This window comes from Bemisia tabaci, chromosome 1 (assembly GCF_918797505.1).
Source record: "Bemisia tabaci chromosome 1, PGI_BMITA_v3".
Taxonomy (NCBI): Eukaryota; Metazoa; Arthropoda; class Insecta; order Hemiptera; family Aleyrodidae; genus Bemisia; species Bemisia tabaci.
The window spans coordinates 8,030,243-8,057,067 of NC_092793.1; the positions used below are offsets into that span (position 1 = coordinate 8,030,243).

Sequence of the window (26,825 nt, forward strand, 5' to 3'; positions counted from 1 at the left end):
CCGGCGGCGCGTCGCTGCTCCCGCTCGCTCCGGGTCGCGGCGCGGACGTCAGTGCTCAGTATCTCAGTGCGTATGATTCTGTGATTACGTGTTCGCCATGTTCCCTACGCTCGTGTGTTACCTCTTCGCCCTGGCCGTCCTCCTCACGGTGGTCGCCGCCGAGAGCAAGATCTCCGAAACCCCGGACGGCCTCAAAATCGAGCACCTCTTCACCCCCGAGGTCTGCACCCAGAAATCCAAGTCCGGGGACATGCTTACCATGCACTATACCGGAACTCTACAAGACGGGACTAAATTCGACTCTAGGTATGTTGCTTGCTCCACTCTCGGTTATCTCATTCGTTCACCCCGGGCCACTGATTAGGAGAGCTTTTTTTGTTTACTCCCAATCTTATCAGCACTTAATGAGAGTCTTAACTAGATCGCGTAAGTTCGGCGTGGATCCAACGCGTGCTGCGCGCTTGTTTTTTTTTTTTATAAAATATCCCGCTGCTCGCAGTTCAGGTGGCAGCCGAGATGCTCTCTTTCGAAAAGGGTCGATTCATTCGTTCGGTTTTGGTCATCTCCGCGTAACCGAACCGTTTGTTACGTCGCGTCGTTCGCGGTGCATAGTACGTACTGTCGTGCTAAGGGAGAACGCTGTAAGAACATTCGAAAGTTGCCTAATTTTCCTTGATATAACGTGTATTTTTTACAACATTTGCGCATATCTGTCCTCATCAAAATTTTCAGATATTTCAGATTAAATTGCGTACAAAATCGTCTGAAAATCTTGGAAAATAACAATCGCAATTTTCCCAGTGAATTCCGTTTTTATCGGAGGAAACTTGGCAACTTCTGAAGGCTCGTACGGCGTTTTTCCTCAGCACGGCAGAGAGCGTAGCTCTAAGATGAAAGTCGTTTTAGGCCAAGTCTGAGGAACACTTTTGGGAAGCTAATCGACACCCAGCACTCTTCGAAAGTCCTCGTTTTCCGATTATCAAGGCTTCCGAACCAAACTTTTTATGATGATCAGTTCACCATTAGGACTGTCACTGATGGAAAGGAACCGGAAATTGGTGTTGTAGTTGTTGAGGGTCCGGACCCAGGGGAGGGGGGGGGGTCAAAGATGGTCAATCCTGTGTCTTAAGTAAATTGAGCTGGAAGTTTCATGATTTGCAGCTTCTATCCGAGCCCGGACCGGTATGAATTTTGAGCGCAATCGACCCGATCTGTGACCAGCAGGGAGTTTCGAAAGTTTGAATGGTGAGCTGGAGGGAGGGGGGTGTTGAGTGTATTTTTTAAGATAAGCCGCCCTTTGGAAAATATGTACCTCGCGGGATGGACGCACGGGGAGGATCAACCCGAAGCGCCGCAAGGAAGGTCTAGCGAGGACCACCCCCCTTCCCCCCCCCCCCCCCCCCCCCCCCGAAGCGCAAGCGTAAGTTGTTCGGTTCTTTTTTCCTTAGTAGACGTATTTTTGTCAACATGAGATTTTTTGGAAATTTCGGTTGTCCTGCCTGGTGAAAGTGCCGAATTCCCGCCCTCTCCGATTTCTTCGAATTACGGCCGAAGTGCGAGATGTTGCGAACTTCCTGTCATAGGTACTTTATTTTTCGTTTGAAAAACTAGCCAACATAATTTCCCCCCTGCTTTTTCTTCTCCGTTCGTAGAATATTCCTTGAAAATTTCAAGCTATAAAGTTGACTTCCTCAAATCCCGACGCTAACGTATTTTAAATCGAACTATTGACTAAGATTGACGATTAATCTGATAAGATTGATAAGACTGAGTTGATCGAACTATTGATCGAGAGAAACTATTAATAAGATTGATTAATACCAGAGGGCTGAAGCTTCGTTAGGGGTTAATCAATGACTTATATTGAAAGTTGAAACGTACTTAAATCAGTAGTTCTCAAACAGTTTTTTGTGCTAAAAATGAAAAAGGGCACTTGTATGATCGTTTATTCCAAAAATCAAATATTCAAAGAGGAGAACTCCATTGAGGCTTGGCAGCGATATACCTATCCGGACTTTTCGTTACACAACTCAATTTGAACACTGCGCATGTTAACTATAGGAGCGAGGCGTGAATCGACTATCGATATTTTCCCATTCGAAGCTGTGGTAAAGAATCGATTATTTTACTCTGATTATCGATCATTTTCCATAGGTTTAAATGGCGGATCAATCGATATATCGCAAAGGATGCCCGGGCTAAAGGCTCCCCGTCTTCCTTGTGCACCGCTGTTAACTGCCTGGGTCAAGTCTTTACTCGTATGGCAACTCTGTAGTTGCCCCATATTCTGGCAGAAGACCGGAAGCCTTATCCTGCTATCGCAAATGGAGCGATCCTATTGGTAGCTCGCCAGTGAGGCGTTGCGATAGACCCAAGAATTGCGCTGACAATAGACGTTTTTGGAGTAAAATAGAGAGATGCGTGTCCGAACCCTGGTAAAAATTGGCGATACGAGCTGCGTTTCAAAATACCATGGGAGTTCTTATAGCCGACTAAAGAAGGCTATTGAAAATCATATAGCCGGCTGTAGAGGGCGGAGCAAATCGTATAGCCAGCCTAAACGAAGCTATAAAAAAGTATACAGTCGGGCTATAGTTCCTTTACACTTTCTCGCCATTGGCTATAAAAGGCTATAAGAAATTGTGTAGAAATTCGTGTGCTTTGGAAATCATTAAGTTTGATACGGAACTACCTTAATATTTACAAAACACACATTATATTTTCCTTTAAAACATATTTTTTTTTCATCAATTAAAAGGAGAGGGATACTTCATGCATTGCGCGGCGACGCACTGGCGCCTACAAACCTAACAGGGATACTTCACGCATTGCGCAATGCGTGCAGCGTGCCACGGCGTCTGAAGCAACTATTTCACACCAAAGGTATTGCACAGTATCATAAGGAATTGAAGGCGCTCAAACATATTCAGAATGACAGGCATCCTTCAAAAGTACGGAGCTTTCCTCGCAAAATAAATCAAGATACTACGGTACAAAAAGACAGCGGTAGTCCAAAAACTAACTAAGTCCTAGTATCCGTATTTAGTAACGTTTAGCATAAACTTTATCGTCTGGGTGTTGCTTAATCGCCATCGGCTATAAAAGGCTATAATAAGATATTGTACAGCCGGCTACAGAAGCTATTGGAAATCTTACAGCCGGCTTTAGGTGTATAGTATTTTGGAACACACATTCTACTGCCAATTTTTACCAGGCAGCTCTGAAGAGCTCAAATTCGCTATTTTTGGTGAAAAACGGAGGATTCTCTGAAGTTATGGAATGCGATTTACGCGGAGAGACCATTAAATAATTCCCTTCAATATACGTTCCAGACTTTATCGTGCTACTTCCACCATTGCTTCCGGAGATTAAGCGTTTATGATTGGTACAGATTTCCTGTCGCATATCATTTTTTTTGAAAGAACCAGTGGTCGCCGTTTTTGTTTCAAATCCGGGCGATTCATCAGGATCGTCCTTGCGCTCAAAATTTTGCACTTAAGCGTCTTAGTTTTCCGAGAGGGGGAAAAAAACAAATTCAAAATAAACGACAACTCATCGAAGTAGCTGTAAAAGGAAACTCTGCATACCGTTATATGGACGTATTTCTATCAAACAGAACTATGTGCAGGCGAGAAATATGGGGTGTGCTCTAGAAAGCTGCATAAGGAACAATGTTAAAGTGGGCGTGATTCCTTTTGAAGAATTGGATAAGCGGGATTTTTATTCCAGCAAACAGAATTAAGTGCCAACTGAAAGCGGGATGTATGAGCCGCGGGCATGGCACGAGAGCGTCGTGGACAGGGCTTATGACTTAAAGACCACTACGAGGAGCCGCTACGACTGCATCCATCTCCGTTGACGTCACTGGCGCTTTATTATTCTTATTCACTCTTACGGCCAGAGGACTGAGGAGCACACCCCATATTTCTCACCTCCACATAAATCTGTTTGACAGAAATACGTCCATTTCATGCACCTAATTTTTTTGCGATTTTGAGGGTCGGCAACGTTGTAATACATGCAGCGATAAAAATCAGCAATGATTTTCTTCGTCGGCACATTTGGCGACGCTGGAATTAACGTAAAGTGTAAGGGGAACAATTGAAGCCTCACTTAGTGTGGCACGCGACGGGTACTAAATGAACTGCATTATAACGCCTGGATGCAACTATTCGGGCTCCATGGATGCCCGTGTTGCATATGCACGGAGTTGAAGGCGTTTTGGCCTTTCAGCACGCACCGCTTAAACGAGCACTAAACAAATATCATTATAACGCCTGGATGCAACTATTCGGGCTCCGTGGATGTCCGTGTTGCCTACGCACGGAAGTAAAGGCGTTTTAAATGTCCATACACTCGCCACTTCACCTGCACTGGCCGCTGGGGCGTCGACGGCGCGCGGCGGGTTTCACTACGCGGATCCAAAATAGCAGGGCGCTTTCAATTCTTTGTTAAGGTTTATCTACAGCTGCGTGAAGTAAGAAATTTCTCCGCGCAGGGGGCGCCACCGCTGTGTTTTAGAGTCCGTACAGCACCACGTGAGTCCTTGAGCTTTTATAAAAGTTGAAGGAATTTCTGTTTAAATCGAAGATAAATAAGTTCTAGCTATAAAATTCTTCTTCCTATTGACCCTAAAAACAACGTGAAAAGTCATTTCTGAAGCTCTGCAATTTGATCCCAGAAAAAAGTAGGGTTAAGCATGATGACCTTGATGCAACCAATCGCGCTTGATCGCTCTCAGCAGTTGGCAGATATCTCCCTCCCACCGTGAGCTGTCTCTCTCGCACTTACAGATATCCCGTAAGAGAAACTGGGATCAATTTACAGCTTTTATTATTAGACTTTCAAAGCTCGCGTTTGTTTCTAAGGATTCCAGACGTATGCTGCTAGAACTTATGAGTCTTAGAATTTAAGATACCTATTGTGATATTTAAATAATCACTGATTTCGGAGTCGGATTTTAGCAGCGCGACGTGGTGGATTTTTTCGGAACTACAGCTGAAGATTAACCTTAACACTATTGGATGCAGATGTCATCCATGATATTATGAGGATTGCGTGGGTCCCACGACCGAGGAATAGTCATGATTTAAACTCAATAGCGTATCGATGGCGCCCCGATTCAGCAAACTCATACTGACATTGTTGTCAACAACTACCCACTGTTTTCATTATTTGTTAGTCGTTGGGTTTCCATTTTCCAAGTCTCGTCACTTCATGCGTGCGTTTCTTCGCTTCCTTTTTAATGACATCATTGTTAGATGGAACTGTGGCATCGATCAAAGCAACACAGCATTGCTCACTTATTACGTCAGCTTTGTTGGATTATCAAATATTATTGTTAATTTATTTCCTTCGAAAAGAAAAACTCCCGAGCCTGAGGTCTCGTAAGGAGGATGAGGTCAGTTACGAAGCAGAGGAGGGCTGAAAGAGCTTTTCGTCTGATTTTACGTATGTCGTCATCAGTCTGTAATGGTATAGTTACGGAGGTGTTGGCCTACTGCTTTCGGATAACGCCGAGTGCTCGCTTGCCCATCGGGCCTATAGGTAGCAGTTACGCGAGGAGCTTTCGATCCCCCTGCCCCTTCCACCGCCTTTGGACGACGTAACGAAACTCGTCCATGATGTCATCTAAGCGTCGACCACTCCATGCCCTCTGTGCTCGTCACCCGATGGCGGCGCACAATGGATCGCGAGTCAACAGGAGAGGTCGGACAAAATTTGGAAATTTAAACGCTTATAACTCCGCTCATACAAAACTTTGCGGTTCTGAAAGTGGTTCCATTGGTTTTCTCGCAAAATTTTCTTCTATTAGCACCCATTGAAATTTATAATAGGGCGAAATAAACATCAAAATTTGCAGTTTAAGTCAAACATTTCATGTCCGACCTCTCTAATTGACTCGATCCATTGTGCGGCGCCTGCCTTTCTTCGCACTGCCTCAGTTTCATCCCCACATACAAAATATTATCTTAGCCACTTTAATCACGGCTCACTTGGAGCGAGTTCATCAGAAAGGAACCAACCCACATTTTCGAAGAAATTGAGTTAAGAATGTTTTTGAGCTCCTCTAAGTAGTTGTAAATTTTCCTCTGCCAAAAATTCAAAGTCGAAAAAAAATATTAGAACTGGGGAAAGAAAAGAATAGACATGTCACATCGGAGAATGGCACCATTCAACATAAATTTACATGGTAACCTATTGGCCAACTGATGATTGATGCACCCACATTGTTGTGGCATTTGTCGATTCTTTTCTTTCCCCAGCTCTAGTCTGTGAAAAGATGGGTTTAAGTTAACTTTCTACATTGAGTCTTATGCAGGAATTAAACTTGAAGCCTCTTTTTCTCAGTTTCAACTTGATGTTGGTTGGTTCCTTTCTGATAAATTCGGTCCATTTGTGAAAACCTCCTCCGACAGCCGGATCCAGGGGGTGTACGCCCCCCCCCCCCGGGCTTTGGCCGGCAAAAAGATATAGAAAACGATGGGAAACAAGGAAGGAATGACATTTAAATTTGGTAATTATTCAAGATGAAATTGACTCCAACTGCGTTTTAAATGCTTTACAATTTTGACAGTTTTCGAGGGGAGCCTCCTGGACCCCCCTTACGCCCCAACCGTTCGAAGTGTCTGGATCCGCCAGTGTCTTCCAATATGGATCACACTCTTCATAACAGGCACGTAACCGGGGAAGGGGGGGGGGGCTCAAGCCCTCTTCGAAAGCCAAAAAAAGGAGGAAAAGAGAGAATGAAAGAGGAGACAGAAGATGAAAAAGGGCGAGAATTTTGGGGGAAAATATTCAAAATTGTCCCTGTAAATTCGGTTTTTATCGAAGGAAATTTGGCAACGCCTGAAGGTTCATACGGCGTTTTTCCTTGGTACGGCAGTGTTGAGAAGGGCAAGATTTGAGACATGGGATGCATTTAAGCGACGTATAGCCCTTACGTGTTTGCCTAGTTTATTTTTGGGAAAGGCCTCGCAAATGCACGCTAACTTATCCACTCATATTTGAGAAAATAAGAAACCTCAACTTGACTCCTCATTCGTGCACTCGACCAGCGCGGGTCTGGAATTTTTTACCGCCGCTTACGCATGCTCTCACGATGAGTATTTTTTTACCGTCTCATCTCACGTATGATGTTGTCAAAAAGATCCTCTCAATTTTATTTCATTCTGCTCGTTTTTCTCAGTCTTGTGCAGTGGCGTGGCGTGAATTGCGATGTATCGAATGTTATGCCATTTAAACGTATGGAAAAGGATCGATTATTAAGGTGTCCGCTGCGAACACCCTGTTTATCGATCATTTTCCATAGGTTTAAATGGCATAACAATCGATATATCGCAAAGCACGCCACACCACTGGTCTTGTGTATTCTATCGAAAAATTAAACATGAGCACGGTAGGATGAAGATTTTCGGTGATTTCCTTCCGAATTTTAAGCTTTGCATGTGTGCATCCTCTAATTAAATCGTCACCAAAATTTTTGGAAAAATATAATTAGGTACTTGCGATGGGTGTGCTAGAAATGAGCATTAAAACTATGTTAAAAACGCTGGATTAGTCCTTGAATTTTCAGTAGAAAGTCTTTGAAAGGTTTTCCACAATGGAGACTTTGCAGGTTTTGGAAATTTGATTAATTTCGTAATTAAGTGGGAACCACTGAGGGAACTGAACACGAGGATACCCTTGGTTTTATAATTTGAACAATTATCGGAGAAAATATGACGGAATGATATAATCTGCTAAAATACATGCGTTTAAATGGGTAATGGGTAATGCCGCCAGTAGAAGTTACTAGGTGGTGCATTTTCTCACTTTTAAATCTATTTTATACTATTTCCCATAACAGAAAAAAAATTATAAAAAATACTAGGAAATCAGCTCTGTAAGCACTATCAGATGAAAAGATAAAACGTTTCAGAGCAAATTTTCCACTCCTCAACTCAAATATGTGTTTTATCTGACCGCATAGATCCTAACCCAAGCCAATAATGCGTTATCGACTTTTTAGAATTGGAGAAGTCAATTCAACGCCTCAGTAAATGTAAGCCTAGTTTGAATGCAGAACGTGCAAAAAATTGTACAGAAAAACCTGGTTAAGAGAACGTGGATTCAGTGGAGAATCGGGAGATATTGACGAAGAGCCACGAGTTTTAAAGTAACTTGGCTGCATGCAATTCGAAGCTGCGAATTACAGGTGAAAATGACTTGGTTTAATCGAGAAAATTGTCACCTTTGCCTTAAAATTACTTTCACCGCGTCTCGCTTTGCAGCAGCTCAATTTGAAACTGAATCTGCGATTCTTCGTCCTCTGCGTAACTAACTCACCGTGCTGCCGTGCTAAGGAAAAACGCCGTATGCACATTCGAGAGTTGCCAAATTTCCCTCGTTAAAATGTTTATTTTTGAGGAAAGCTATGAGTATTTCTCCTTGAAGCTTTCAGGAACTTTACGTGAAATTGTGAACAAAATGATACGAAAAATTGGAAGGAAAATATTTACAAATTTTCCTGAAAATTCGTAATTTATCAAAGAAAATTTGGCAACACCTGAAGGTTCATAGGGCGCTTTTCCTTAGCACGGCAGCATGACAATGGAGCGTTTTGTAATAACTAAGCCCAAGTGTCGAGATTGAGGTGTGCATATTTTCGTACCGCAAAAACTGCCACAGTAACGTTCAGTGTGTGCTTTGACTCGAATTTTTCTTTTTTCTTCTATCTCTCTCTCTTTTGCGAGAATTTTAATTCATGCATGGAAAAACGTTAAAACCTTGGCTGGGAGTTACCTACTTACAGTCATTTTCGTTAAACAGATCGTGTACTCCGTGAAATTTTAATGAGAAAACATACATCATAATGTTTAAAGGCGCATTTCAAATGGCTAAATATGGCCGAATATTGTGGCTTCATTTTCTATCGTAATCGGGCAAGCAATGCCAGTACTATTTGACTTGATTTTAGGGGCTTGAAAGATAAGGCGCACAAGTGCAGTTTTTGAAGAAATTGAGGTATTCATGAAATCAACTATTCTGTGAAAAATTCGCAACCAGATACGAACTTTAAAGCACCAAAAAATCAGTTTAAACTTCCTTTCTGCCATTAAGCTTCAAGTAATTTTGAAATTTCAAACACGTATTTCTTGAAATAGCAAGAACTGCACTTATGCGCCTTGTCCTCCAAGCCCCTCATCTCTGCCTTTCTGCTTGCTGACGAGGCAAAATGAAACTCATTGAAATGAACTTTTTTATTTTGCGGCACATCTGTCGAGCAGAGGTGGGGACTGTGTGGAATGTTCAGTGCTGCACGTCATGCTGAAAATTCTGCTTTACACCTAGCTTGGATTAAAATCATCAAAAATATTGTGCTCGCCCAAATATTTCATATTTGATCAAGCACACGTACACGGTCGTTTCAGCTCTTGGTGTCTCTTTTGCGTTCGGTCAATTGGAGGTATTTCTATCAAACGGAACTATAGTAATTTTTTTAAAGATTTTCTCGCGTTTTTACCGGATGTTAATTTTACTCAGAGAGAAAACCAATCAGGGTTTTCTGAAGAATATTGTTTAACGGTTTCTAAGTGAGCTTGAAAAGTGTCTTTAGAGGTCATTGTTACTAGGATTCCGACGAACACGTTGGAAATGAAAACTGCAGAACTTCTGAATCGGTCTCAAAGTCTGTGAGCTATTTAGTGTGGCTTCAATGCTCTCAATAGCACATCCTTAGAAATGCTCCACAAGAGGGAATGAGGTTTTCGCGAAGAGGAAAAAAAATTGCATGGAGACAAAAAGAAGCGAATTAAATTCAAGGTTTCCTAAATTTCCAGCTAGGTACTTATCTTTCTAAACTTGCTCCACCGTTTGAAATGACACGCCCTTTCAGCGGGGCCGTCGTGTCGCGCCGTATGAAAAAAAAATCCAAGCGGTCGCCGATTTGAGACGCCGAGCTTGGGGGACGCCTCAAAATGCTGCCGTGCTAAGGAAAAACACCGTATGAGCCTTCAGATGTTGCCATATTTCCTCCAATAAAACTCAAATTTACCGCAAAAATTGTGAATATTTTTTTTCAAATTTTTCAGATAATTTTGTTCGCAATTAAATCTAAAATATCCGAAAATCTCAAGGAAAAATATGCACTAATTTCCTCGGAAATACATGTTTTATCCGGGTAAATTTGGCAACTCTCGAATGTTCATACGGCGTTTTTCCTTAACACGGCATAATGGTGCTCCGTTTTTCTTCTTCTTGTTGGCGTATGGACTGCAAAACAAATGCTCGGCTTTTTGTGTTTTAATAAAGTAACTTGCAATCCAAATGAGTTCATACATCGATCGAACATAATTTTTTCTAGCATGTCGATCGATTTTCGATGTATCGATAGATTCTGTAGATCGGACTCAGCAGTTTCCCCTCTTTATTTCATTCTAGCAAGCATTCTGCGCTACCCGCAGTATCAATGGTTTTAAATGCATCCACCGAATCTTATCCCAAGACAATTTATACTTACATACATTCTATTTATTTTTCTCATGAAATTAACAAACTACCCTGTCAGCGTTATAACATGCAAGCTGACAAAATTCTTCAGTTCAAAAAATTTGATCTCAATGGGCTAGAGGCCCTGCTATTCTGCAGTGCTACGGAAAACCCCCGTATGAACTCTCGAGAGTTGCCGAATTTCCTCCGATAAAATTTGCATTTTTGAGTAGAGTTACGAATATTTTCTCTCGACATTTCCAGATAATATAGATCTGATCGCGATTAAAATTCTCTGACGAATGCGACAAAAATATTCACAGATTTCCCTGGAAATTCATATTCTTTCAAAGGAAATGTGGCTAAGTCTAAAAGCTCATACGGCGTTCTTCATTAGAGCAGCAGTTTTTCCGGTACATCGATTGTGGAACTGCACTGCCGTGCTGAGGAAGAACACCGAATGAGCCTTCGAACGTTATCAAGTTTCCTTCGATAAAAGCCGAATTAACAGGAAAAATTATGACTATTTTTTCCCAGAATTTCTAGACAATTTTGTACGCAATTTAATCTAAAATAGCTGAAAATTTCAAGGGAAAATACGCATGAATGTCGTCAAAAATACATTTTTTACCAAGGGAAATTTGGCAACTCTCGAATGTTCATACGGCGTTCTTCTTAAGCACGGCAGTGCAGGAATGCGTATCTCAAATTGCGGCGTTGCTGGCCTCCTGTCATATTTCATTTTCTACATGGGAAACTACTAAACGTCATTTCTCGAACCTTTGAATTATTTTTCTCCATGAAGTGGAAAATATTCTGTGAATTTTTCAAGCCATGATGTCTGTCAGGTCTCCTTTTAGAAAATAAAATATATGTAGGAGCAAGAATTTTGAAAACTCCGCAACCGAGATTCGCATTTTCGCAGTTTCATCGTCAATTTGTTTTTTTTAAAATGAGGTCTATACTGCCGTGCTAAGAAAGAACGCCGTATGAGCCTTTAGCCGTTGTCAAGTTTCCTCCGATAAAAACCGGATTTACTCGGAAGATTGCGAATATTATTTTCCAAAATTTTCAGATAATTTTGTACCCAATTTAGTCTAAAATATCTAAAAATTTCAAGGAAAAATATGCATAAATGTTGTCAAAAATATATGTTATATCGAGGGAAATTTTGCAACCCCCGAATGTTCATACGGCGTTCTTCCTTAGCACGGCAGTATAGGTACTTTATTCCGTACCCTGAGGATCCCCACGTGGATTTTAATGAATCTTTGTGTCATCAAACCATTGATGATTGATTCTCTTTGCGAGCGCCCTCGGAAACCGGCAAGTTATGCATTCGATGTGTGTAGGGACAAGTTCAGTCCCACTCCTACAACTGCACGCTTTGCGTTCGGAAAATCCTGTTCAATGCTCGTACTCACATTTTACGGATCTCACTCATTCACGCGCATTCTCAGCGTGTGTTCAATATTGTTCCCATGAAAGCGTTACTCTTACCTGATCTCCTGATCTCCTTATCTCCTGATCTCATATGTTGGAAACGTCTTCTTTTCTGCTGTATATTTTCATTATGAGATCGATATAGATAGGACTCGATAAAGAAAATAAGTAGTTTTGTGTTCAATGTAAAATCTTCAAATGCTCTCTGGAAAAACTAATAACCTAGGTCAGGAGATCCTGCTGCTTGCTTTGACTGAGCCAAAAAACCATGTTCGGTTTTCTTGGTAGATCTCGTTCTCTTGAATATCGCCTTCAATTTCGCAGCATAGGCAACAAACACACCGGAGAGCGCTAATAGTTGCCTATTCTAAAAACGTATATCGACGGTGAAACTACCAAACCACGTATCTCGGTTTGCGACGTCGCAGACTTCCTGTCATACTTTATTTTTTAAATGAATAACTACTGAACGTCCAGTCTTGAAAATTTCTGTGATTTTTCCTCTTTGTGCGGAGAAAATTCTGTGAAAATTTCAAGGAATGATATTGATTTGGTCTACTCTAAAAAAATAAAATGTGAGCGTAGATTTTTAAACACCGCAACCGAGATACGTGGTTTGGTAGTTTCACCGTCGATATGTACGTCGCTCCATAAGCTTCGCTCGAGGTGATAACCGATGTTGTTGACCAGTTGGTGGGTATCTTCTATCTGAAATGCGCCTTCAATTTTGCTGCATAGGCAACGCACATACTGGAGAGCGCGAATCCTCATATTTTTGAAAACACATAATCTCATTTTCCTATGCAATAGATCATGCTGAAATCTATTGAAATATATCTTGAGTTTTGCCGAAAATTTTTCGCATAGGCAACAAACTTTCCGGGGAGCGCGAATAGTGATCTATTTGAAAAACACACCTTTCTGTCCTTCCATACACGGAAAAACTGTTTCAGGGTTAATCCCCTAAAATCGTGGTACTACCCCAATTTGTTGGATGATATGGGCATTTCCGATTAATTGTGGTGTTGCCGCAACTCAATTTGGGGCAGTACTACCACAATTAATTAATTTGAAATTCCATTATCATCCAACAACTTTTACCTACCTCTTTTTTTTCCGTGTAAGCTTCGATTGAATCAATCATCATCTATAAATCAGTTTTTTGTGTCTCTTGTATAAAGTTGACATTTTGGCAGTCGTGATATTCTTTTCGGATGGAGACAAAATTGGCCCACGGCATCGCGCAATAAGATAAGATATGTGCGAGAATACTGTTGCCCTAAGGCAAAACGTTGGATGAGCATTCGAGTGTTGCCAAATGGACGTATTTCTGTCAAACGGAACTAAGCGCCAATTTGAATTCCTTTTGAGGAATTTAGAATCCCGGATAGCGCGTTCTGTCAAACGGGACTAAGCGTCATGGAAAAGCATTGCGAATATAGGAACGAATAACCCCGACGCCCGGTTCCGCCGCCAATCCAAGCCCCCCTCTACCTTCCTACCGGTACACGGACTTTATGTCCACTTTTTTCACGTCCACGGACTTTTCGTCCAAACTTTTTACGTCCACAGTTCTAAAGCCCACACTATTGTTAAGTCCATTACTTAAACGTCCACTAAGTTAAGTCCACAAATGTAAAGTCCACTAAAATCAAATTGAAGCGTCATATTTTAGTCCGTGTGTAAATTTATATTGACAATATCCAAGTGAGAAAATTAAGAGAGAATGACGTGTTGTTATCGTAACTCATATTTTAAATGAAATGTTAATTTCTTCTTTTGATTCATCTTTTCAAATTGTCTTTGGTAAATACTTGGTTTCATTTCTATCCTTGAAATTTCCGATATAAAATATGCCTTAAATGTACATTATTTTTTTTTAAATGAAATTAATTACTTCATTTTAAAAACATTTACATTTTTAAAACGTGGTAAATATTTGTAAAACCTTTTCCGAGCAATGGCATCGATATGAATCTCAATGAGCCGTAGTTGTGATGAAAGAAACTATACAAAAATTAATAAAAGAGGAAAAAAACTAAGAAGCACGCAATTTTTTGTGTTTAACTTATTTGTACATCGACCTACTTGAGTTAAATACGTCCAATTTTGAGCGTTTGGTTGCGCTTACACCACGCTGCAGCACAGTAAAAGCCCAAAACATAAAATAATAAATTTGAACGCTTTGGAAATTATTAAATTTGACACGGAACCACTAATATATTTACAAGAAACACATTATATTTTCCAGTAGTACATATTTCTTTTTCATCAGTTTAAAAGGGAATAATCAATGCAGAGAGTGCAAACATTTCAAAATCATGAGTTGAAAAACGCTGACTCCGCGAGTTTAAATATTAGAGCCAAACACAGAGCGGAGCGGCGTGTTAGCAGCGCAGAACGCGCACTGGCGCCTACAAACCTAACGGGATACTTCACGCATTGCGCAACGCGTGAAGTATCTCGTTAGGTTTGTAGGCGCCTATGCGCGTGTCACTCTGATTGCCTGCCGCGCCGCAACGCTTTAAGCAACTATTTCGCGTCAGAGGAGTTGCATAGTATCCTACAAGATCGAAGGCGCACGAAATAACTAGTTAAAGAGGACGTTTTCAATTTTGACTGCATCTGTTACTGAAAAATGTTCAATTTGGCATTGGAGCGTTTCCTTCCTCCTGCATTGGTTTTCATCGTATCATATCCGCACAGTGTACATATGAACATATGTTTTTATCTGCTCTTAGAGTCTGTTCTCTTTCATGACTTGATTCATGAATGAAATGTTTTTAAGAATGAAGGAAGTAGTATTATGCATTTATTTTTGAGGTGGTTCCTGTCATTTAAATGAGAACAATTTGGACAATTTTGGACATACTCATGGTTGGACATTAAATCATGTGGACTTAATAAAGACTGGACTTAACGTTTAGTGGACATAAATAGCGGTGGACATTTATTTAATGGACGAAAGGTAGGTGGACATAAAGTCCTGGGAGCTACCTACCCCGATGGCGCTTAGTTCCGTTTAACAGAAATACGTCCAAATTGCCTCTCGGAAAGTATTTTGTTGTAAAGAACGGTATGAATATTTTTCCTTGGAATTTTTAGACACTTTGGCTGAAATTACGAAGAAAATTCTGTGAAAAACTGGAGGAAAAATATTTAAAAATTTCCCCGAAAATTCGAGATTCGTCGACGGAGATTTGGCAACATCTGAGGGCGCTTACAGCGTTCCTCCATGGAGTATAGTTCAACGGGATCAAATCGGAACTTGATGTCAGGCGACTTCTCGAGAGAGCGCGCTTGGTGGATCTGACCTCTGGCTCGATTGTTGAATCGATATCAGTGAACAATCAACTATCGATATTTCCCCATTTGAAGCTATGCTAAAGAATCGATTATTAAGGTGTTCGTTACGAACACCCTGTTTATCGATTATTTCCCATAGGTTCAAGTGGCAGATCAATCGATAGATCGCAAAGCACGATCGATATCGAATGACCTTGATCGATAGACAGCACTGCTAAGATAGGGATCTATCGATGAGGATCATTCGAGACGGATTCAAGAATCAAAGCGCTGAAGACGGCGCGGCGGCAATAAAGAGTTGAGCCAAGGAGGTGGCCCGTGGCTAAAAAAACGAAACAAATTTTGAGGAGCGACTGATTTCTCATCCTGATTCGAGTTGTGTAATCAATTCAAGACGGGGTTTCTCTTTCAACGCCGCAACGTCCTCGACTCCTCACCCGTTGAATTCCGTGCGATGCTTTCGGCTAAGGATAGGAGAGCACGACTGCCGTGCTGAGGAAGAACGCCGTATGAGCCTTCAGACGTTGCCAAATTTCCTCCGATAAAAAACGAATTTACGGGGAAAATTGTGAATATTTTCCCCCGAAATTTTCAGACAATTTTGTGCGCAATTTAATCTGAAACATCTGAAAATTTTAGGGGGAAATATGCATGGATTTCGTCAAAAATACATGTTTTATCGAGGGAAATTTGACAACTCTCGAATGTTCATACGGCGTTCTTCCTTAGCACGGCAGATGAGACCTGCATTCATCGCCTTACGCTATAAGGAATCTATGGGATGGTAATACAGTGTTGCATTGGACGTCTCAAAGTGAAAAATAGATGCTTTCAATTGGATTACATTTTGCAATAAGGAACGACTATTTCTGGCCCATTTTAGAAACGACATACGTACCATTATGGTTTCCCTATGCAGATATGAGCTTTCATGGAAGAGCCAGAGACAGTGGTTCCTTATTACAAAATTTAATCCAATTACCTCTTCAATTGAAGTAAAACTGCGGCTGAGGAAGTCGCACTTCCGGCCTGCAAGACATACCTCGTTCCGGGCTCAAAAGCCGAATGTTCCGGACGCAGCACCCAGAGCAGTCGAAACCACGGTTCCAGCACCCGGAACTTTCGGCCTTTGAGCTCGGAACGGACAGTATGTCTGCATAGCCAGTGTGCGGCTTCTATTGCCAGAGTTATTTTCTCTTTTTTTCTACAGTGTTGGGTACCATCAAGGTAACCTGAAACAAATGTGGGCACGGCGGTCGAAAATGGACAGCTCGTTTATTTCGTATTCGTATTCTCTAATTACATCGGGCTCATCAACTATCTCCTATCGATAGCCGGAATTATTATGGAAATTGGCCCCGTAGATCTTCAGAGCAAACCGTGACAAAACGTAAAAATTTTCTTTGTTTAAATAGGAGAATTCACAACTTTATCACGTAATACAAGTGAAAAATCTGGGTCATATTTCCAAAATCTGTAAAAATTAGGCTTATTTAGGAGCTATCGTCTGTGCATAGCCGCAAACATCATGGAAGTCGGTCCACTAAAACTGTAGAACGAACTGTAACAAAAAATGAAAAATGAGGGTTCGGAGAGCTGATAGGTAGTGATGATGAGTTTGCGGGGCTTGGAGAATAAAAGTGCAGTTTTTTTGCTTTTCGCGAAGTACGTGTTTGAAGTTTCGATATTACACGGATCCTTATAGTGGAAAGAAAGTTCAAACTGACTTTTAGATGTTTAATTTCAATTTGGGAACGAATTTTTCTCAGAATGTGCACAAGGACCAGTCTCACTTGAAATCATTAATATCTCAATATTTTCAAAAATTGCACTTAAGCGCCTTGCCCTCCAAGTCCCACAATTGAATCGGTCAGTTACAAAAGGGCCCAAGCGCCAAAAATGAGAATTCGAGAGAAACAGTAAAAAAGTTAATCAGACCCGTTCTGATTCTTTGAGTTCAGAAAAACTCTCATGTGTATCGAGGGCAATAAATTTGAGGTTTGAATTTAGTTATTTCAAAAATGTTTCAAAAATTTTCATGTGAATTGAGCCGGGTAAGAATAGAAAAACAAAGTGGCCCTCAGCCCTTTTGTATATGACCGATTCGATTGTGTTTGCACGGGTAGAGTAGGAGTTGAAGTTGAAGAGTGCGCTTGGGAGATGAAGTATTCGGCAGTGTAACGGTCAAAAGAGGTGGCTCGAGGAAATACCGTGGACAAATAATGAGACTTTGAGGAATCAAACTTTCTCCGGGCTTGGACAAGTTTAGCGGCTTTCATTCGATGCCCGCGCCAGCATTGGCTCCGGCGTTCAGTCACGATTTCGATGCTACCGTCCTTGCCACATCGTACTCCCTATCTTCAGCACCAAATAGACGTCAGTCTCCATCTAGAGTACCTACATGCAGGGTCATCCAAAACTCCCACCTGTAACTTTTCAACACCACGCAAAAAAATAGTCGGTGCTGATGACAGAGTGGCGTGACGTGTTTTGCGATATATCGATACATCTGCCATTTAAACGTATGAAAAGGATCGATAAACAGGATGTTCGCAACAAACGCCTTAATAATCGATTTTTTACCACAACTTCAAATGGAGAAATATCGATGATCGATCATTCAAGCCTCGATATTGGAGTCTTCACAGGGCTCCTGCACTTTTTTTGTTATACTTACAGAAATTTTCTGTTGTGAGAACAGAACTTTGGCCTTGAGCACAGAGTACTCTGTTATCGTGACAGAGACATCTGTGGCAGTCCATTTGGTCCGTTGGCCACTGGAGTCAGTTAGCAATTCGCAAATCCCCGCATCTTGCAACAGACCCATTAGGGACCTGTGCGTGCAAATATTTACTCATTTTTTGTTCGAAAAAAATTGTCTCCTTTTAATTCTTTCTCTTTGTTTTTCTTGGTTACAGTTTAGATAGAGAAAAGCCTTTCACCTTCCAGTTGGGCGTAGGACAAGTCATCAAGGGATGGGATCAGGGACTGACAGATATGTGCGTCGGTGAGAAGAGGAAGCTCACAATTCCACCAGCGATGGCCTACGGAGACCGAGGCGCCGGCAATGTCATACCCGGTGGTAAGTCTGACTCCTATTATGCAACTTCAAGCTGTTTACGGCAGCCGTCAATGATCCATCATCGATATTTCCCCATTCGAAGCCGTGCTAAAGAATCGATTATTGAGGTGTTCGTCGCGAACGCCCTATTTATCGATCCTATTCCGTAGGTTTAAATAACAGAGCAATCGATAAATCGCAAAACTTGCGCCACGCCATTGGTTTAATGGCCTTTCTAGTAGCAATGACTCTTAAAAAGAAAATTCTACCAAAAGTTGTCAAAAAAAATGTGAAAAACTTGTAAATTTTAAGAGTTCGTAATTTTAAGTTAAAAAAAACTCTTAAAACACTTGTTTTAGGAAACCCTTTTGAGGAATTCTTTTAAATAAAAAATAGTGTTATTTTAATTAAAATAAAACGTAAAATTTACCTACGTGAAAATCAACAAGCTATATCCTCAATTTTTATGGGCTGCAACTTTTCCTCTTATATTTTTCTGTTCACCACTTTTTTCCCCTCGTTTTTGCCTGCAAGAAGTTTATAAAAAAAATACGTAAATTTTACTTAAAATTTACGTAAGAAAATTTACTTAAAATTTGTGCTCAACTTTATGTAAAAAAGCCCCAAAAAGGGTTTCCGATACGAATATTTCAAGAGTTTTTACGTAATTTTCAAGTGGTTTTGAAGTAAATTTTAAGTTCTCTTAAAATTGCCACTACCACTAGGGCATCTGCAAATGACGTCAGGATGGTCAAGGAGTGCCAGACAAGTACCTGGCAAGTGGAGAGGGACAGGGGTGCAGAGAGTTCTTCGGCCTACGCACTTTCGAGTAGCTTGGGATCCAGTCTGTGCACTATGACATTGCGCGCTCGCATTAATTTTCTCAAAATTCAACAATTATACAGATATTTTTTCAAAAATTCAATGCTTTCGTACTAATTTTGTGAAAATGAGTTCATTTGCACTAAATATGGAGGTCAAAATAGTTGCACCACGGGTTCCGCCGCATCCAACTTTTCTACTCTGCGTTAAAGTCTCCGAGTCAACCTAGGAGGAGTTCTCGTTCTCCTTCATTTCTTGAAAGTGCAATTTTGCCCTCTTGGGAGTCAAATAGTTGGGGGCGTAGCCCCGATACAATCAAGGAGGCTCAAGAAGAAATATAAACTTGATTTTTTTTTAAACGTTTTACCTACGATTCAATGCGATGAGCTTCAAGCCGGCTTCTTTTTATGTCATTGATTCGTGTTTTACGAACCCAGTCTGCTGTTGCTCCAATTCGATTACTCTAAATTAATCAGTAGCATAAAGCTATTTTCCTACAGGCTTTGGCTCCTGCCTCGCCGGGTTCTTGACTGGCCGCAGTAGGTTGATGTACGTATATATTTCTAACTGGACTTCTTTTTAACTTTTTCGCGAAAGACAGTATGTTGGACTTCTTTTTTTTTTTTTGACAACGTGCTTCAAAAATTCAGCATAAAGCTGAAAATTTCAATACAGAGGGAAAAATCTCATATGAGCACAGTTTTTCCTCAAAGAGATATGCTGTTTGGCGCAACGCTAGTCACATCCATTCAGGAAGGCAACTGCAGACGCATAGTGTTGCGCACCAAGCAGCATATCGACGGTGTAAGTCGGCAATCACATAACTCGCTTGCGGTGTCTGAAAATCTCCGCCTCTATGTTATTTTTTAAAATGAGAACAAATTGACATCATTCCTTGAAGTTTTTGCAGAATTTTCTTCGCACAGAGAAGAAAAATCACGGCAGTTTTAAAGAATTGCCGTTGAGTAGTTTTCCGTTTAAAAAATAAAGTATGACAGGAAGTCTGCGACGACGTCGCAAACCGAGTTATCGACGGTGAAACTACCAAACCACGTATCTCGGTTGCGGTGTTTAAAAATCTACGCTCACATTTTATTTTTTTAAAGTAGACCAAATCAATATCATTCCTTGAAATTTTCACAGAATTTTCTCCGCACGAAGAGGAAAAATCACAGAAATTTTTAAGACTGGACGTTCAGTAGTTATTCATTTAAAAAATAAAGTACGACAGGAAGTCTGCGACGTCGCAAACCGAGATACGTGGTTTGGTAGTTTCACCGTCGTTATGTGATTGCCGACTTACACCGTCGATATCTCTTTAAGGGAAAACTGTGCTCATGTGAGCTTTTCCCCGCTGTATTGAAATGTTCAGCTTTATGCTGAATTTTTAACGCACGTTGGCAAAAAACTCCTACATACTGTCTTACGACCCGTGCGTCTACTGCAATCAGTTTGTGTCTTCCGCGAAAACTAATAGGTATGTAATGATACGAGCTCTAAATTTGTTTCTTGAAGTATCCATGAAACGACTCTGCCGCATTCGTTATGTAGGGCAGCAGCCCATACTTTACATGGACAACGTCTTAATACATTTAAACAATCAAATCATTTTTCGGAACATTGACAATGATATGATAAAAATCTTTATACTTCATCATTTTTACTTCATCGGTGCAATGGCTGACCTGGAATTAAGTTGAGTTAACGTGTGACGTGTAAGGCATTGTCTCCACGGGACGTTTTCATGGGATTTGTCCCAAGTTTGAACCACAAGAATCGAACTTGTGGGATTTTTCCCAGTTACCGCACAGTGGACCGAGTCAATTAGAGAGGTTGGACATGAGCTTTTAGACTAAAATTGCAAATTTTGAAGTTTATTTCGTCACATTTTAAATTTTAAGGGGTGCCTCCAGAGGAAAATTTTACGAGAAAGCCAACGGAATCACCTTTAGAATCCCAAAGTTTTGCATAATTGGAGTTACAAGCGTGTAATGTTTCCAAAGTTTGACCGATCTCTCCTATTGACTCGATTCACTGTGTGCCGTCTCCACGAGACGGGGCTCTTCCGTGCCTGCGGCAAGTTTGCGCGGGAAGATAAACTAGTAAAAATCTAGTATCTAACCGGGATCAAGATGATAATTGACCACAATTACGATTAAACAAATTATTTTAACCAACCAAACACGAACAATCGAGTAAACAAGAAAAAAATATCGCACGGTTTGCTTCCACTTTTTCTCCCTCTCTCAGCTGGTCTTACATATCGTCGCTTGGCTGACATAAGGGCGTAACTACACATTGAGATGAGCCCGGAAAAGCATTAAAATGTATGGAGGACAGGGTTCACTGCAGAGTGTAGTTACGCCCTTGTGTCAGGTAGGCGACGATATCTCTGAAAGGGGTCTAAGGACCATACTTGGTATTGAGAAAAATATTGACTACTCAATATTTTTTCCAGCTTCGCAAGTGTGATTTGTCCTCGGAACAAATTCCGTGAAAACGTCCCGTGAAGACAAGGCCTATGAGAGAAACATGCGCAATGTGCATGCGCAGTTAGTATCGCATGCTACGAACACTAAGCAAATTTCATTATAACTTCTGGATGCAACTTTTCGCGCTCGACAGATGTGCGTGTTGCATATTCACGGAAGTGAAGGAGTTTTAATTCTCCAGGTACTCGCCTCTCACCACTTCATCCGCGGGGCGGCAGCAGCACTCAGCAGGTTGTCCTGCACCTCCTGCGAGAATCCAAAATGACAAGCGTCACAATCCTTATTTTAGTCTACTAAGACACAGGGCGGGAGTAACCTACTTGCCGCCCCCTTCTCATTCGTTTTGAAACATCAATAAAAACCATCAAGTGAACGGGCCGGAGGGGTGCATAAGACGCGTTTACTCGTGTTGGACACATTTTTTGCGCAAGCCCTGTCAACACTACTAGCAAAAGTTCACGGAACTTTGCGCGAAAATTAATTTCCGTAAACATATTTCTGTGTGGACAAGGTTTTCCATTTGTAAGAAATGAACGAAAAAATCATGCAAGAACAAAAATAAATGTGGTTCAATAATTGTAACTTCCGCCGCCGCACCGCGCTGAACGCACTATGTTTGACGCAATGCGTGAAGTATTAATGCAGTCTTGCAGGTGCTAATATGTGTTACATGCCGACCGCCGCGCTGAGAGCTACTCCTTTTCATCTCAAGTCATCATCATCATTGATCTCTGCGCCGCGTCGCTCCATGCCAAATTGCGTGTTTGGTTTCTCTCTTAACTCGACTGATTAAAGGTGCTGTCTCTTGTGTCACCGAAAGACGCTTTTCTCATTGGTAATTTTTTTTCTGAATCCGATTTTTTTATACCTATATTTAAAAAAATGGCAAAATTTCTCTTTCTCTTCTCTTCATTTTTTCGTCTTTATTGTTTCAGGAGCAACTCTTACTTTTGAGGTAGAATTAATAAACATTGGTGATCAGGCACCTACGACAAATGTATTCAAAGAAATTGATATGGACGCAGACAAACAGCTTTCAAGGGATGAAGTGAGCGAGTACCTGAAAAAGCAAATGGTGGCTGCTGAAGGTGCCGAAGGTGGTGAAGACGTAAAACAGATGTTGGAGGAGCATGATAAATTAGTCGAAGAAATTTTCCAACACGAAGACAAGGATAAAAACGGATACATAAGTCATGATGAATTCTCAGGGCCCAAACACGATGAACTGTAGAGGATGAACCAGAGAGACACTATCATTTATAATGCTCGAATGTGATTTAAATCAGATTTTCCCTTTTTCATCATTGCCGTCCAATTTTTTATTTATTCATTCCGTTTTTTTTAAATTTGTTAGTTTTTTTTTTACTTTTATTAACATTCTTGAAAGCTCCGTTTGTCTTTTCTAAGGGTACCTATCTCTTGTTTTTTGATGCCCAATGAAATAAATGTCAACAATTGCTCATATCGAGTAATTTTTAAACGTGTCTTGACATTTTTATAAGTAGATTATAATATTGGTGGGTACTTAATCGTGTTTGTGTACATTTCTCCACGTGCTTTTGCTGTTGTACGAAAGTGGACTTAAAATGTAATTCTGTAAGTAAATTCAGGGATACCACAAAAAGTGACACAAGTTTAATGCCACCTTAAATGTGGTCTTGGGACGAATTTATATTTAATTTTCATACCAACTGCATTTATGTGACCTTCCACAGGAAAAAATACCCCAGTATGAAGAGGCAAAATTTTCAATAGAACCCATTTTGTCAAGTTTGATAAAAAAAAAAAAAAAATCGTAATTTGAGATTATAAGGAACAACTACCTCGGGTGCCTTATGAAGTAAGTTGCGGGCAGTTTAATTTTTTTTTGCACCAACAAAAATTATGAGGATGCTTTATAATTTGTCATTCTTGGACCCTTAACATGGCAGATTTGAATTTTACGAAGGTGCAGCTAATTCCATGTTTTAACCAGCAAAACCATGTTCCTTGAACTGGAAATTTCAAAGCACCATGACACCAGTTTAGTTCGACATTTTTGGGCTCTTTTCATTCTAAAAGTTTTGTTTCTAAAGTCTTCATGCTCTAGTATTTGTTACTCAATTCTGGGATTTTGAGGATTAATTAGATCCCTTTTCAAGTCGACGGTCACAAATGTATGTATTAGAAGAGCAACATGTAAAATCAAAAAATTGTGTTTACTAGGTGATAGGTATAGCCCTTTGGCATGCCATCAAAAACTTGAAACTGCCTCTATTATGAAAAGGAACATGGGCATAGGCATGGGTTTAAAAACCTTAGCTGCTTGCTGCTCAAAAGCAACTACTTTTTTTTTTTTTTTTTTTTTTTTTTTTTTTTGGCGTGAGTTACGCTCATTATATATTTGCTGTGCATTCCATTGAATAATGATGAGACATTTTTCTTTTCAAACATGCTAGCCAGGCTGCTCTAGAGAAATGATAATCAAAGCAAACATTGAAAAGCCATCCTTACCTTTCCTCTATGTACCTACCTGTTCTTCAAAACTCAAATTGTAACATCAAAATTAACTTAGTTAACTTAAACAATAGAATGTAGAACATTATTAGTTTTTTCCTTTATTTGCTGGAAAAAATTATCTTGTCACCATTTGAAAATTTTAACACCAAGGAAATGAATATCTATAGATATATTTTTGTTACATTAGCCAATATGTTCAGTTTTTTCCCCCTAAAGATTGTAATTCAGCAAAACAAGCATTTTATGCTTTCCAAAAAATTCAACCATTTCTTTGTGGGGATATGGTGATCGGGTCTGATTTGATCGTTTCCGGTGGGATTTTGAAAAGAATTTACACTAAAATAACCGATTGTCCCGAAAAACATTAACATGATTTTTTGCATGAACTTTATTTTGACTTTTAGATTCAAATCGTACGTTTTCATAATGTGGAGGAGTTCCCATGATTCTATAGAGACGGTTGCAGTGCAAAAGAGAGTTTCCAGGGTGTTATTCATATCAGTCTAGCTGAAACAGATTGTAGGTAAAAGATCACTCGTTGAGCGGTAGTGAATCGTCGGACAACATATCCGCAGCCGATGTGAGAGCGCAGTTTTCATGATCGTACACGCATCTCATAGGTGTACGTGATCCTAACGTTACATCGACTGGGGAAACTTCAATGTGAACATTAAGAGATTTTAAGGGGAAAATTAAATCTCGGGTGGTTTGTGATCCGACAACCCACACGTACACCGTATACTGTCTAGCCAATATCTCGAAGACTCTCTCCACTGATGAATGGGGAACCGTTCTATCGTTCCAAGCGAGGATTATAAGGATTATATTGAAATAAGTTCAATTTTTTGACATTTCCTCCTTCTTGATGTGAATTTATCGAAAGAGATTTACTCATTTTAAGTGCTCAATCCTTGGGTAGGTACTTAGGTTCTTGCTCATTAGTTGTACGTTTTTCTGCTCAATTGCATTAGAGGGAAATTTCAGGCTAGCACAACATATCTTGCTTTAGATACTAATTCTCATGCATTTAAGTAAATAAATTATTTTTACTTTTAATTGTAAGCAAAGGTCCTCCATTTCGTGTGAGATTTTTTTCTCACGCTACAAAAATTTTGTGTTTATTTTCTATGTACATTTTGGCCATTGATACAATGCACAACAGAGGGAGCAAAAAATGCTTCTAATTTTTATTGGGTAAGGCAGAGATGATGAATGAAGGAATTTAGGTCTCGTCTGCACTAAGTTTGAATACCTGCATTCAAAGGCATATAAAAGGCCACATCGACCCTTTTCAAAGTCCAATTAAGGAGCCAAAATGGCATCAAACTAACGCTCAGCTAACATCAGACCAATTTTAAAGTGATGAGCCCCTTCAATCAATCTGCTTTTAAATCATGCATTTTGACTGAGTGCTGCTAAGTTCCTCACAACATGACTCAACACTTGCAATTTTATTCTGAACAATATAACTCTGATTACCACTTTCTCCGCGTATTACGATAAAATAATAAACGAAGACTGGAGAATTTTGGAACTTTAAGTACCTGGTAGATGGAATCTCTTGACTCAGTAGTATATAGCTCATGTTATTCGCTGAAACGCGCCTCAAGCACATGCTCTGGCATGTTGCTATGATTAAATTTTAACTGGCAGTCTTAAATAATTCGGAAATTCATAAAAGAAGATTGATATCGGTTGAGGATTTTTTGAAAAAGAAAGAAATATACATGTTTGTACCTCGTTCCAATTGACAAGGTTTGTAAAAAAAGGCATGGTGCATACAATGGTCAGCATGTCCCAAAATGAGACGATTTTAATTTTTTCTTTTGCTCTCTCTCTGTTCTTGAATTGTTGGTTGAAATTTGAGGAAAATATGATACAGTGAAAATATTTTGTTCCAGAGAGATACGCAAACAGAAAAAATGAATTGCACATTGTACTCTACATATGCTTCCTTGTTTTCTTACTTTGATTCGATAAAATTGATTGATGTATTCAAAATCATATTGAGACTATAGAATAATTAAGTTAGTCCTTTCTGAGATTATGCACTAGTGGACCCCTTTACAAAGTTCACAATTGTAGATTTTCGAAACAAGAGAAAGTGCCATCAAGGGTGCTTTTGTTGTGATACGATTTTTTTCTACTAAGCCTTCAATTCTTCTCAATAGGAATAATTTAGAATGATTTTCAGATAATGTATTGAACAAATTGAGAGGAGATACTTCCAAGATGAACTCCTCAAGAATCTTGTTAAAAACCGCAATTTTTTCACGTTACTCTTTCTGTCTTCCATTAAACAATTGCTATGTTCAAGGACACTATGGATCATTGTACAGTTGTTTCACAGCTATTTTTATGATACTCTCAATTTCAGAATAGTGTGTTTTTATAATAAAAATGTACCTAATTTTGTTACTCTATAGAGATGTTTTGAAAACTGAATAGATGAAATAAAAATCAAATTTGTTTTTTCTTTCCTATTAAATATTGTTATTGGTTTTTTTAATTTTTTCAATCAAAAGAATGAAAAAAATGAGCACCACCCAAAAATCTCTGAAGACATGCAAACAAAGAAGTTGTTGAGGAGAAATTTGATGGCCAAAGTGCGAAACCACGTATCTACATTGCAATGATTCAAAATTTTCGCTCCTACTTTACTTTTACAAAGAAAAACAAGCCAACTTTATGGCTTAAAATTTATACAGAATATTCTGCTAACAGAAGAGAAA

At 40.0% G+C, this 26,825-nt stretch overlaps 1 protein-coding gene across 1 annotated transcript; it reads left to right on the top strand.

The window, feature by feature from the left end:
* On the top strand, window positions 1-26,581 carry Fkbp14 (peptidyl-prolyl cis-trans isomerase Fkb14). Its single transcript, XM_019054182.2, has 3 exons — window positions 1-306; window positions 18,138-18,301; window positions 22,530-26,581. Exons 1-3 carry the CDS (start codon window positions 98-100, stop codon window positions 22,823-22,825), a joined length of 669 nt encoding a protein of 222 aa, XP_018909727.2. The 5' UTR covers window positions 1-97; the 3' UTR covers window positions 22,826-26,581.
* Window positions 26,582-26,825: the final 244 nt, after the last annotated feature.